Genomic DNA, 12,955 nt, shown 5'->3' with positions numbered 1-12,955 from the left:
AAATGAGTCTTGCTGGGGCCGTTGTAACCTAGCTGTTGGAGAGGCATAGGAGAGGGAGAAGACGACCCTCGGGGCTTATTATCCATACTCTAGGCACCGCCCCCTCGTTGGGAAACCGAATCATAAACTAGATCCTCAGATGGGCTTCTCCCTGAGCCAGTTACAAAAAGAAACATGAGCCATATGACTGAAGATGGACGGAAGAGCGGACCAATGGAAATCTGGCTCCCGCCTCCAAGCGGGCCTGCCGGCAACTTCCGGATTCGTAGGCCCTCCCCCTTTTATCCCGGAAACAAGGGATGATGAGCAAGTCTGTGGGCGGGTGAAGCCTCTTCACCTCCACCCCGCCCGAGAGAGCCTGGAGCCGCTGTGGCGCGGGCTCGGAGCGTCTACGGCTGCTCTGTCTCCCTCTTGCGGCTTCGGAGCTAGCGCGATGTCGCCCCCGCTGGATTCGGGGAGCGCCGAGGAGCCCTCCGGGGACCTCCGCAGCGTCTTGGTCACCAGCGTGCTCAATCTGGAGCCGCTGGACGAAGACCTGTACAGGTAGCGGCGCCCGCGGCTGACTCCCCCGAGACCTCGCCTCGTCCCCCTCTGTGTCAGGCGAGAGCCCTTGGCGGTTGCTAGGGCCAGCAGGAGCGGGGGCTCGAGCTGCCCGCGCCCCTCCCCTTCCCTTCGTCTCTCTTGTCTCCCTCGTTTCCCGCTCCTTTGAGGGGGGGTCACGGCCTGCTCGGTGGCGGTGGGGGGCCCGGGAACCGCCGAGGCCTCCCCTCCGTCTCCGAGGTTTTCCCTGGAGGCTGCCGGATTCGGGCAGGTGCGCCCCGGCGCCGCCCGTCTGCCAGGACCAAGCACTGACTGCGCGCGCGGCCCCGGGCTAGATGCTGAAGTGACAAAGTGTCCTGCACCCCAGCCTCGGAGTGCAGCCTGCGGGGCCCCGGCTCTGCGGTGTGGGGGGCGCTGGGGGCCCCTCCCCGGGGCTAAGCTTGTAGTTACCGTAGTGACCCAGCGCCCGGGGGCTCACTCGTCAAGTGCTGCAGCGGGGCGCGTTCCCTCCCAGAGCCCCGGGGCCAAAGGGCTTAGGCGCCAATCCCGAGTCAGCTTCCTGTAAGGGCAAAGATCCTTGCGCTTCCCAACGCGGTGCCGGCGGCGCCGTCTTCACTTACTAGTTACTGACTTCTTTGCCCACCTCCTTTCCTTACCGCTCTCCGGCTTGCCCCGCTACCAAAGCGCTTTCCCAGCCGAGGACGAGGTTTCTTAGTTTTAGATAGTGTGGGACTTGGTAACTTTTCTCAAATTTTAGTTAGCTCCTACAGGGAAAAGAGAGCTGGACTGATAGATAGTATAGGTTCTAGCACAAGCTTCTGGCGCTCTGTGTGAGCTTATACTACTAGCTGCATCCTTTCTCTGTGCTTTAGTTTGTCCCTCTGCAAAATGAGATTAGGGTTTCTTAAACTTTCTATTTACAACCTTTTTTGCCCAAAATATTTTTACATGACTCCAGGTAGATACTATATAAAGTAGGCATACAAATCAATCAAACATATCAAAACTTATATTTTGCAATCTTTACATTCAATTAGGAGTTCTCATAATTACAGCATAAGAAGCAGGGGATGAAAGCATCCTTAAGGTAATTGTGTTTGTAGAGCTTTTCCTCTATTTCTCTCTATTCACAGGGGGAGGCATTATTGGGTACCCACAAGCAAAAGGCTCTTTGGAGGTCAGATTGTTGGCCAGGCCTTGGTGGCTGCAGCCAAATCTGTGAGCGAAGATGTTCATGTTCATTCCTTGCATTGCTACTTCGTGAGAGCAGGTATCCTTCCTCTTCCACTTCCTACTTCCTCCTACTACCCCCACCCCAACCATTAACAGCATACACACATGCATCTATGCTTTCCTATTCTGAGGATACCATACTGAATGCTGGGGACATGGTTAACTACTTAGGAGGGAGCTTCCTTTGTGTTAACTGCAGAACTAGAGATGCTAAGACAAACTTTGACATTATTACTTAAGATTTCATTTATGCATGGGTGACCCTGAGACTGGTAGGCCTTCTGCTACCCATTTTTATGAGGCATTGAGGTATAAAAGAATCCAGGGACTTGAGTTTTAGTCTGCACACTGCTACTACTTGTTGGAAAAGTCAGTTCTCCTTTCTAAGCCTCTTTCTCTCATCCACAACATGAGGATTGGGAGGGAGAAGAGTAGGGTCAATCATAACTGGATTCACATTTACTTCTGTATGATTTACAAAGTACTTCACATTATTTAATTTGAGCTTTTCAACCACCCTATAAGGCAAGTATTGTGAGCATTACTGTGTTTTACAGATGAAGAATCTAAGGAGGAAAATCATTTGGCCAGGCCACATAGTACTAAGTATTAGGTGCCCCGATTCCAAATCTGGTGCTCTTTTCATTATACCGAGATGGTTTCTGAGGTCCCTGGTAGTGCCAACATTCAGTGTGCGGAGGTTCTTGGCAGCAGAACTATTCTGACTCCCTGGGCTCAACTGGAAAGGCCGCACCCAGGCTCATCTAGTGCTCCCTTGTCCCCTGCAGGGGACCCAAAGGTGCCAGTATTGTACCAGGTGGAACGGACACGCACAGGAGCCAGTTTCTCTGTACGCTCAGTGAAAGCCGTGCAGCATGGCAAGGCCATCTTCATCTGCCAGGCTTCATTCCAGCAGGCCCAGCCCAGCCCTGTCCAGCACCAGTTCTCTATGCCGCCCATCCCCCCACCAGAGGAGCTTCTTACCCATGAGGAGCTCATAGACAAATGCATAAGGTGAGGCGTTGGCCAAGGAAGCACATCTAACTGCTGGACTCTTCTCTGGGACCTTAGACTATGTCCTCTTTTTCTTTTGAGATGGAAATAATCTCTGTCCTACCTATCTTCTAGGACCAAGGCAAGGTTGTAGATGTGGATGTTTGTTTTGGAAAGATTAGTGATAGAAACTTTAGGAAGTGGGACATCCTGAAGTCTGAGACTCAGGGATATTGGACTTTGTGGTTAAAGGCAAACTTCACCTCAGAATCTCAGAGTTAGGAACTCAAGTTATCTAATCCACTTCTTGTCTGAACAAGTTTTATTGTCTTATTCAGTATGCTTAAAACCTTCTAATGACAGGGACCTCCTCCTCTTTTATCCTCTCATGCAGAGTTGGACACCCTTGGGAGAAGAACAGAAATGAGGCTGAGGGAAGGAGGAAAGGCTACAGTTATCAGAGGATTTTCTCCCTTATCTAGAGGATTGTCAAATGCAGTACAAAATGCCAGGTGTCTGGCTGCTTTCATTCACATAGGAGAGTGGTAATTCATTGCTTGGGGATGAAAGAAGGCCAGGTAGGGAGGAAATTACATACAGAATCTCAGTTGAAAGGCATTTTGGAGGTCATCTTTTCAAATTTATATCTGAAAAGGAAGTTCAACTTTCTTGATTGACCTCCCTTGATGAGTAATTAATTCAGTACTTCCTTTAAGTTCCAGTCTACTGTTGGACAGTTCTGGCAGTTAAAACTTTTTTGTCCTCATGTTTGGCCAAAATATGTCTCTTCTGAAGCTTTTACCACGTTTCCTACTCATGATCCTTGTGACCAAGCAGAAGAAATCTCTTTCCTTCTGCATGACTTTGATTTTGAATAGATGTGAAAGGATAGGGGAACTTCAACAGCTCTTTTGAGCCTGGGACATGGAGCTATGAGACACCGATTCTGTCACTTGGGCTGTGTAACTTTGGGCAAATAACATCTCTCTGGAACTCTAAGGCTTGTTCTAGCTCTCTAGATTGCACATGTATTAAAATACCTCCTCATTTTCATTCTTTCTAGGGACCCTGAGCTACGGAAAAAGTATCAAATAGGGTTGAACCGAATTGCTGCCCAAGAAGTGCCCGTTGAAATCAAGCTGGTGGACCTCCCCATCCTGGGTCAACAGAAGGCCAAGCAGATGTTCTGGGTTCGAGCTCGGGGCTACATCGGTAAGAGTTGCCGTTTCCCCCTCCCAAGGGGCGATGGATAGGAGCAGCTAAGGTCAGAAATTCCAGAGTAGATCTTGATAGACAATTAGAAGATATAAGATCATCCATTTTAGAAATGGGAGAAATCCTCATTGTACATGAGAGGAAAAACAAGACCCAGAAAGTACAAGAAAGGAGGTTAACATGACTAAGTCGAAGAACCTATTTCAGATCCAGGTCTTCTGCCTTTGTATTGCACTGTCCCGTGGCTTAGCAGCTGCTCTTTCCTCTCCTACATTCCTCTGTGAACTTGAGGCTTCTGTGGGCTCACTGGCTAATGGTACCATTTCAGGGGAAGGAGACATGAAGATGCATTGCTGTGTGGCTGCCTACATCTCTGACTATGCCTTTCTGGGCACTGCCATGCTCCCCCATCAGCATCGCCACCAGGTCCGGTTCATGGTCTCCCTTGATCACTCCATGTGGTTCCATGCCCCCTTCCGAGCTGACCACTGGATGCTGTATGAGTGTGAAAGCCCCTGGGCTGGTGAGTTCAGAAGAAAGGGAAAGATGGTGGGAGGGTTGGTTCATAAACAACTACCATGACTATTAAGATCATTTGGAAAGATGATAGGGTAGCAGGGTAGCTCTGATCAAGTAGGGGAAAAGCACTTTTAGAATTCCAGCAGTGTTAGCTCATCTTTATCTAATGCTGTTGTCTCATTTGGAAGTGGCATGGTTATCTCCAGATGAAGAAACGGGGAAGTCACAAGATCCAGAGCTGGAAACAGCCTTTGGGATTCATCTGGTTTTTAATCTTCTCATTTTAAACTTGAGGAAACCAAGGATCATAAGGAAGTGACTTATCCAAGATCATGCCAGTAGTTAATAACAAATACAAGCTTTTTCTACTGCATCAAATCTAGGTCTCATAAAACTGCTTACACAAGAGGTGGTGCAAGCTGGAAATAGTTTGAGAGATATTGCTGGATTTCAGGTCTATAGTGGATTATTGAGAAAGAATGTCACGTGGTAGAAAGAGCTCTGACCTGGAAGAACTAGGCACTGGCCCCATCTCCAAGTAAAAAGTTTCCTCATTTGAAAACCTGGACAACAATACCTGTATATTGATAGGCCTTTAATATCATACAGGACTGTTGAGGATAAAAAAGGTTATATAAAAGCACTACATAAATGTCAGATACTTTTACTATTCATGTAAACTTGAGCCCATTTGTTCCCATCTCTAGCATCCAAATCCATGGGATAATGTACTGTTTCCCCAGTCTTTCCAATGGCGAATTGGCATTATTGATGTGGAGAGTAGTGAGGTTTTGAAAGGCTATACAAGCCAGGTGCTCACTTTCCTTGCGAAACCCACAGGTGGCTCTCGAGGACTGGTTCATGGGCGTCTGTGGCGACGAGATGGAGTCCTGGCTGTAACATGTGCCCAGGAGGGTGTAATCCGGCTGAAGCAGGAGCTGGAGAGTAAGCTGTAGAAAGAAGCTGCCCCTAGATTTCTTGAATCCATCCCTGTATTCTGTTCTACCAACTGTGGGCAGGGGCTGTGCCCCTTCCATTCTTTGCTCATAATAAAGATAGGTACCATTTGGAGGTTTCAGCTTTTTTATTCCCCTGGGCTAGAACAATTGCTCCACTACTCTTGGCCTTTTGAGGAGACTGTCCCTCAGTCATATGGGAAAGGATGGAACAGAGATATGAACTTCACCTGGGGAGGAGCCCATTGCAGCTAGAGAAACAGGCTAGATTTGCTACTTTACTTGCTTTCCATTACTGCCACCTGCAGGCAAGGCTGGTCAAGGGCACAGCAAAATGGGGAAAGGGCCAGAAAAGAAATGAGGGTCTCAAGATCTGCTATTGCTGTGAGCATGGGCAAGTTATATGACCATTTTAGAGAGAAGCAAGAAGATCCAGAGAGGTTATTCTAGGGAATCTCTAAAATCTCTTCTGAATTCTATCTTTCTAGTTCCTACCACCCTTTATTGGATTCCTGTCAGCCCTTGTTCTCCTAGCTTCTCCCACCAACATCCCTGTCAAGATGGAAAGCTCTTTTAGTCCAGGGCCTCCCTGATAAGCAGTTCCTTGAGGCTGGGGGGTGGAGTAGGGGTGAGACCAGCTTCTTGTAGGGCCTGGAGCTGGGCCTCTGACTGGCGCTTGTCAATGCCAAGCCTCCAGGAGAGGCGAACATGAGCCTCAAGAAAAGGTCCCAGCAGGGGATGAGAATCACTAGTCCCCAGCATCTGCAAAGCCTGCTCACAGCTCAGCCTCGCTTCGCTGGGTTGTTCCAGCTCTTGGTGGCACACAGCCAAGCCTACCAGAGTCAGCAGTGTCCGATGGGTATCTACTGTAGTGCCCAGTTGGATCTGTAGGCGCCAGGCATTAGTCCAGAGCCTCAAGGCCTCCTGGTAGAGACCAGTGCAGGTAAGTCTTTGTGCCTGTCGAAGCTCAGGTAGAATGAAGAAGTCCTGGAGGTCAGGTGCCTGACGAAGCTCAGGCACAGCCTGAAGGTGCCCCAGAAATTGTTCAAAGGCCCGGCTACGCCGAGCAATAGTCTCAGCAGTAAAATTCCTCCGTAGGCGTTTTCGGGGAAAAGAAACTGCAGCCATAGGACCACGAAACTGCTGCCGAAGTTGCCGGTGTAGTCGTTCAAAGTCAGAGTAGCGCCGAGAAATCTGAGCTGGCGTGTGTTCCTGTGGCCCAGGGCCTATCAAGGCGATGGTGTAGAGCTGTAGACATAAAGGGGGAACCAAAGGGCAATTTGTCTGGAAAGTGTCTCTATCCAACCAGATTCCCTTTGCCCACGTCCCTCACTTTCAACTTTATCATTCCATCTCCTTTCCCACCCCCAAAGAACTGGACCTGGAAAAAGGGGCCCAACCAAGGGGACCTGCAGACCCACCTTACCTGAGGCTCCTCTGAATTGCCCAGGGTCACATAGCAGCACAGAGAGAAAGAGACAGAGATGGGATTCAGAGCTGGCAGCTCATGGTGTTCACCCCCTCTCAAGCCCAATTTCTTAGCACTGCAGAATACTAGGTCCCTGAAGCTAGAAGGAACTCCATCTAATCTAAAGAGTTCTTAATCCTAAAGTCCAGAATGTCAAGGAAGCAATCAATTGTTTTTTAAAGAAATCTTGATAGTTGTAATTTTATGGATTTAAAAACATTTCTTAAGATGATCACAGATTACCAGACTGACAAAGGGGAAGGGAGCATGTCTGTGCATTAGAATACTTGATCTTGTCCAGGCTGGGGAAGCTGGAACAAGGCAGAGGAAATCACTTTGCCCTGGGTCCTATTGCTAATAAGTGTCAGAATCGGAGCTTTGGCTCCACCCTTAACTCTTAAGCCACTCCTCTCTGGACCTCCTGGCCTTTTCATTTTTAATAGTATAATAATAGTTTAATAATGGATAGAAAACAAATTCAGATTTCCTTATACCATAAAATTTGCCTTCCACCAAGGAAGCTGCACCTAGGCAACTGGTAGCACAGTAGATAGAGACCTGGGCTTGTAGTCAGGAAAACCTAGATTCAAATTCAGTCTTAGTACCTCGGTGATCTTGGGAAAGTCATTTTAACATCCCCTTGCTGCAAAAAGGGGATGATAATTATCTATCTTGCAGGAATATTGAAAGGATTCAATGAGATAATATTTATAAAAGCTGACCTAGTGCCTGTGACATAGCAGGTGCTTAACTACTGTAATAATACAGCCTTCTTCCCTTCCTCACTCTGATAATCAGATGGCTAGTGGTAGACATGAAGCAGCATGATTCTGGTCATAGCCCACATGGCACCTGGGATCCACTTTTATGCTTTATATAGTATAAATTTCACATATATTGCACAATGGCTTAAATCTAAGGTCTGATATTTACTAGCTGGGTGACCATAGACAAGGCGCTCATGATAGAAAGCAAGATTCCCTAACAATAGAGCTATCAAAAAATGGGAATAGTTGCTTCAGGAGATATTAAATTGTCTCTTGGAGGCCAGTGAATCATGGGACAGTTGAGATCACAAGAGTTAAGATTGAGATTAAGAGTTGAGATCACTATTAAAAGAGTTTTCCTGTTCAAGTAGTTTGGATTTAGATGGCCTGAGTCTTTCATTCTAGTGAGGCAGCTAAGTGGCACAGTGGATAGAACAGGGGGATTGAGTCACAAGATTTGAGTTCAAATTCTGTCAAACATTCATTAGTTGCATGACTTCTGACAAGTCTTATGGAGATAATACCTCACTTAACCTCACTTATGGAGATAATACCTGACTCAGAGTCAAATAAGCCAACATAAAGCCTATACTTAAATGCTATTGCCATTTGATAGAGGAAGCAACTCTTAATAAATAAAAATATGAATAGAATTTGAAGGCTTATTTGCTTCACAATAGCCTAAGAAGTATCTATAACCCATTTTATAGATGGGGGAACCTAGAAGTTAGGACTTGGCCAGGGTTATATGACTAGTCCTAGCATTCAGATTCTCAGGTCCAGCACTGGAGCCACCCTCCCTGCTGCAAAGGAAACTTTTTTTATTCTTCTAGTTCCTCAGCTCTTCCTTGATTCAGCTACATCCCAGAGCCTTTCTATACTACTGATCTGAGCCCAATTCTTTATCCACACTGGACTTGCTTATTCTCACTGATCCAAAATTGAAAAAGCCTAGTGCTCTGGAAGGTTTCCAGGTGGTAGTTTACAACAACAGAAGGGAAGGGAGGGAACCTGGAGATGTGGGAGGAGGTCCCCATGGCCTCATTGCTGCCAGAGGGGTGGGTGTGTGTTTGTGTGTAAGCAGAGCTGGCAAGTTCCAGGACTACTTCTAAGATAGGCTTAGCTTCCTTCATGAGCAGTTTCTCAGTTCCATGTCAAGTTTCACTCACTCATTATCTCTTCTATTCTGCCCCTCCTCCTTACAGAGCAGTTTCTAGTGACTCCTCAGGGCTAGTCCCCTCTACCAGCTGCAACTATCACCCTTCTTCCTTAGTTGCTTCAGTTAAACTAAAAGCATTTGTTAAACTGTTTATGGCATGTCCTTGATACATGCCATTTCTCTTCAGCTTCACAGCCTGAATCCTTTTCCTTTCTTCTACAGTATTACTCCCAACTAGACCACTTTTCCCAAGCTTGAGCAAGGTACCTTAAAATGGCTGTGGGGAGGTTCTGGCCTTCCAGTCTCCTAAATGTCATACTCAGGTAGTGGGGGTGGGGGGCAGAGACTTCTTGGGGCACAGCCATCACCTCACTCCACAGAACTTTGAGGACCCAGGCCAGAGAGAGCAGGACCCAGCCAGTGGAGGGTGGGCCTCACTCACCACGTACTTGGAGGGTGGCTCATTGATGACATTGGCACTGGTCACTTCAAAGTGCAGCCTCTGGGGTACCAGGTTACTTTTTGACTTTTTCCAGAAGTCCTGTAGTTGCCGTGTCAAGAGGTTACTGCTCCGGGGACCATCTGATGAGGGATTCCGATCTGTTTAGGGATAGGGTTCGATCACAGCTTTTATCTGGCTAGTTTTGAGCAGTTAGTCAAATCACTTGCCCCTTCTAAGCCTGTGTTTCCTTTTCAGTATGAGGTAGTTAGCCTAAATGGTTTAAGGTCCCTACCCGCTCTAAATCTTGCAACCAACTGATTAGGTTAGAACCCCAAAGTAGAGTTCTGAAAACAGAAAAAATGCAGATTACTCAATCTAGAAGATTCATTCCTAAAACCTATGATGTGAAAAGAGCTGTGTTGAGTAGGGGCCCAGGACCAAATACAGAACTGATCCTTTGTGAAAGTTTGAAATTATTTGAAACCCTAGGAGATTTAAGTGAATGATTTTATATGCTCACCTAATCTGGGAATAAAAGTCAGGTTTAAGGGGCTAAAGACTGCCCTCCCACCTCATTTCCCAGGGCTTGCCTCCGTCCTCCCCAGCGCCATCCTCTCCAGGATTCTTAAGTCTTCGACCCAGGGCGGCCCCTGATCCTAGAGGATCTGCGTTTTCTTCTTCTTCCTCCTCGTCCTCATCATCTTCGGTACTGGTGAAGCTCAAGGTGCCACTGAGGCGAGTGGATAAACCCTCTGTATCATCCTCCTCGAGCTCCGAACTCTCCGGGAATTCCTCGGCCTCCGGGCCAGGGACCACCTCTCCCGGGCCCTCTCCGGTTAGGGCCAGGGCGTGCCGCAGGCGATGCAGAAGACGAGAGGCCATGGTACCCTGGGAGAAAGCAATCGGGGGCGCACGGTTGGGGATGGGAAAATATGGGGTTGGGGGAGGAGACTGGCCGCCCAGGAGAGGCCTTAACCTGAAGACAGAGAATTGGAGAGGGCGAGGGCTTCTCTGAAGGTAACGAGTGAAGGGCAATCGATTGAGAATGCGGGGAGGAAAGCTCTAGCAGAGTGAAGGGAGTCGGGGTCTGTCAGAACTGGGGAGGGGAAGTAAGGAATGTTTTAAAGGGGAGGCGGAGAAAGTGACTCTAGCTGAGGGCGGGAATAAGGTGGGGAGGAGTGGTCCAAGGGCCCACCCTGGCTCTGGAGGAAAAACAGGGGGAAACCTCAGTCTGGCCGGAGGCGATCTCTACTTTGGGTGGGTAGGTGGGTAGAGGTGACAGAGGGCTGAGGGTGTGAAAGGGTAGGCGGGGCAGATGCAGCCAGCTGGAAGGAAGGGACCGTGGTCTGTTCGATTTGGAAGCTGAGGAGATCCCCGTGCAGGGGGAGAAAAGGATGGGGAGAAAGCAAATAGTCCGGAGTCTCGCCCAGCTCATCTGGGTGGGGGTGGGAGGCAGGACGCAGCCTAGTTAGAAGAAAGGACGAAGTGCTCCCCCAAACTGGAAGGAGACGCTTGCAGAGCGAGGGAGAGGAGAGCAGGCGTCCCAGCCCAGGTAGGGCGGGGGAGCTTTAGGGGCAGCCGAGGCGGCCACCCGCCCCGCCCCTCCCCGGGAGCCCGAGATTATGATGGGTCCCAGACGTCCGACCTGGGAGCGTCTCTCACCCCGAGAGTCTGGGAATAGGGCTGCGGGCTGCAATGCTCTCAACCCGACAGGCTGTCCGGCAGTCGAGGGTGGTTGGAGGTCAGGGGTCCGAAGGCAGGCGGCCTCCTTCCCGACCCTTCCGGCTCGGTGGCCTGGTCCGGCTCGGCTCGGCTCGGCTCGGCCCGGCCCACAACTGCTCACCGAAGCCCGAGCGACGGGATGGCCTCCCGGCTGGGCTCCGCGGCTCCCTCCGGTCTCTTCCTGCCACGGCCCCGCCCCCGACTCCGCCTGCTCCGGGCTTACTGGCCTTGGAAGCCCGGGAGCGAAAACCACTGGCCCCGTCAGACACCGGACTCCCTGGGCCTGGGCCTCTCTAGTGTAGACGGGAAACGGTTATAAATGAGGAGTTTGCGAATGTGGGATCTTGCAGTGTAAATCCTGGAATCCCGAACCTATGATAGGTGTGAAAAGCCAAGTGCAGAATCTCGATTTCTTGGAATCTGGGATCCATCTACTTAGACTAACCTACATCTGTCTCTTCGGGATGGGCACTCACCCGGGAATCCACCTCGGAGACAACGCTCAAGTACCTGTCCCTCTCTCCTGGGAGTCCCAATCATTAACTTTTATTAAGCACGGACTTTAAGTGCTGATGATTCAAAGACAAAATGAATTAGTCTGACCTCATGGAGCTCACGTTTTGGGGGGCAGACATGAACATTCGTGTTAGAACAGAATAAATACAAAGTGTGAACAAAAGGAATTGGGGAGGGAAGGACGAGAATCGAGAAAAACATCATTTCAAGCTTGGTTTTGAAGAAAACTAGGGATCCGGTGAGGTAGAGATGAGAAGAACATCCCAGACAAGAGGTATAACCTATATAAAAAAGACACTGGGAGGACATGGACTGTATCATGTGAAGAATAAGAAAGCCAGTTTCATTGGAAATAGTTTGAAGAGGTTTCCAGTCTCCGGAGCCTGAAGAACAGTTTCTCTGAAGTTGTTTCTAACAAAGTAAAAATCCAATAATCCCTCACATGGATGTTAAGTAGTTTGCTGTTTTGCTTTGTTTTAATTCCTTTATAGCATTTTCTTGGCTATTATTTCAATACCTCTTATGAGTAAACCTAATCCCCCACAAGGGTAGAAACTTCAGAAGATATGATGAGTGTCTACAAGACTTTAAAAGACAGAAGCTTCGGATTCCAGCCTTGTTCTGTCACTTAGTTTTTTGTTTTGTTTTGTTTTGTTTTTTTACTTTGGTGAAGTCGTTGTCTAAATGTCTGATCTTTATTTTCTTTCCTTATAAAATTTAAGTTTGTTTTGGGTGGCTTCTGGAGTCTTTTTCTTCCAGCTGTGATGTTTTTTTTTTTTTTTTTCCAACCCCCTCTTCAGTTTTGACAGTCTATGAATCTCTGAAAAAGAGAACATTTGTTAAGGCATTTGTTAAACATTTAATATATACCAAAACCTTTACTAAGCACTAATGCAAAATGCAAAAGCAAAGACAATCCAAGTCCTCCAAAGAGTTTTAATTGTACCATGGGAAAAGTGGTGATTAGGAAGGGTCAGTTTGAGTCATGAGTGGGGGCCATAGAAGAATTAAATGATCTACTTCTTCCAGGAACAGCTGAATTCAGAATTGGAGGAAGAGGCACACCGGCAGCAAGAAGCAATTGGGATATAAAGCCTTCCTATAATAGTGGGCCAGGTGAAACTTCACCAAAGGGGACCACTGAAGCTTCTGGGCAGAAGTTCTAGAGCTGAAAGGGTTAAAAAAAAATCTTCAGGGCATGATTTCTGGTCCCTGTGGGAGTAGAGAGTGAACTGTGAAATGACTTGACTGAATAATGTTTCTAGTCCTTGACAGCCAGAACACAAGCTTCCCTCTAAATTTCTGACTTTCTCCCTGGTAGTCTCAGCCTAGGGAGGGTCCTATCTGATCTAGAGGAAGAATGTTAGTTGGTAGCATCATCTGAAAGGGGACTTCCCCTTCTAGTTCTAGTTCCATCTCCATTAT

At 48.1% G+C, this 12,955-nt stretch overlaps 2 protein-coding genes across 2 annotated transcripts; one reads left to right on the top strand and one right to left on the bottom strand.

The window, feature by feature from the left end:
* Window positions 1-177: 177 nt before the first annotated feature.
* On the top strand, window positions 178-5,571 carry ACOT8 (acyl-CoA thioesterase 8). Its single transcript, XM_031954575.1, has 6 exons — window positions 178-543; window positions 1,674-1,810; window positions 2,562-2,787; window positions 3,830-3,978; window positions 4,310-4,504; window positions 5,341-5,571. Exons 1-6 carry the CDS (start codon window positions 194-196, stop codon window positions 5,454-5,456), a joined length of 1,173 nt encoding a protein of 390 aa, XP_031810435.1. The 5' UTR covers window positions 178-193; the 3' UTR covers window positions 5,457-5,571.
* On the bottom strand, window positions 5,290-11,287 carry SNX21 (sorting nexin family member 21). Its single transcript, XM_003757294.4, has 4 exons — window positions 10,955-11,287; window positions 9,883-10,180; window positions 9,293-9,450; window positions 5,290-6,704 (listed from the first exon to the last, which is right to left on the bottom strand). The coding sequence occupies exons 2-4, from the start codon at window positions 10,172-10,174 to the stop codon at window positions 6,030-6,032; spliced, it is 1,125 nt and encodes a 374-aa protein (XP_003757342.1). The 5' UTR covers window positions 10,175-10,180; window positions 10,955-11,287; the 3' UTR covers window positions 5,290-6,029.
* Between the last annotated feature and the right edge of the window lie 1,668 nt (window positions 11,288-12,955).

The sequence above is a fragment of the Sarcophilus harrisii genome, chromosome 2 (assembly GCF_902635505.1).
Source record: "Sarcophilus harrisii chromosome 2, mSarHar1.11, whole genome shotgun sequence".
Lineage (NCBI taxonomy): Eukaryota > Metazoa > Chordata > Mammalia > Dasyuromorphia > Dasyuridae > Sarcophilus > Sarcophilus harrisii.
This window is presented reverse-complemented; position numbering and strand designations above follow the sequence as displayed.

Coding starts and splice junctions, on each gene's coding strand:
- ACOT8 (XM_031954575.1), top strand. CDS start 194: ATGGACGGAAGAGCGGACCAATGGAAATCTGGCTCCCGCCTCCAAGCG. Junction 2,788..3,829: donor CTCATAGACAAATGCATAAG/GTGAGGCGTTGG, acceptor CATTCTTTCTAG/GGACCCTGAGCTACGGAAAA. Junction 4,505..5,340: donor GTGTGAAAGCCCCTGGGCTG/GTGAGTTCAGAA, acceptor CGAAACCCACAG/GTGGCTCTCGAGGACTGGTT.
- SNX21 (XM_003757294.4), bottom strand. CDS start 10,174: ATGGCCTCTCGTCTTCTGCATCGCCTGCGGCACGCCCTGGCCCTAACC. Junction 9,451..9,882: donor TGGCGCTGGGGAGGACGGAG/GCAAGCCCTGGG, acceptor ATCCCTAAACAG/ATCGGAATCCCTCATCAGAT. Junction 6,705..9,292: donor AGCCACCCTCCAAGTACGTG/GTGAGTGAGGCC, acceptor TTATGTCTACAG/CTCTACACCATCGCCTTGAT.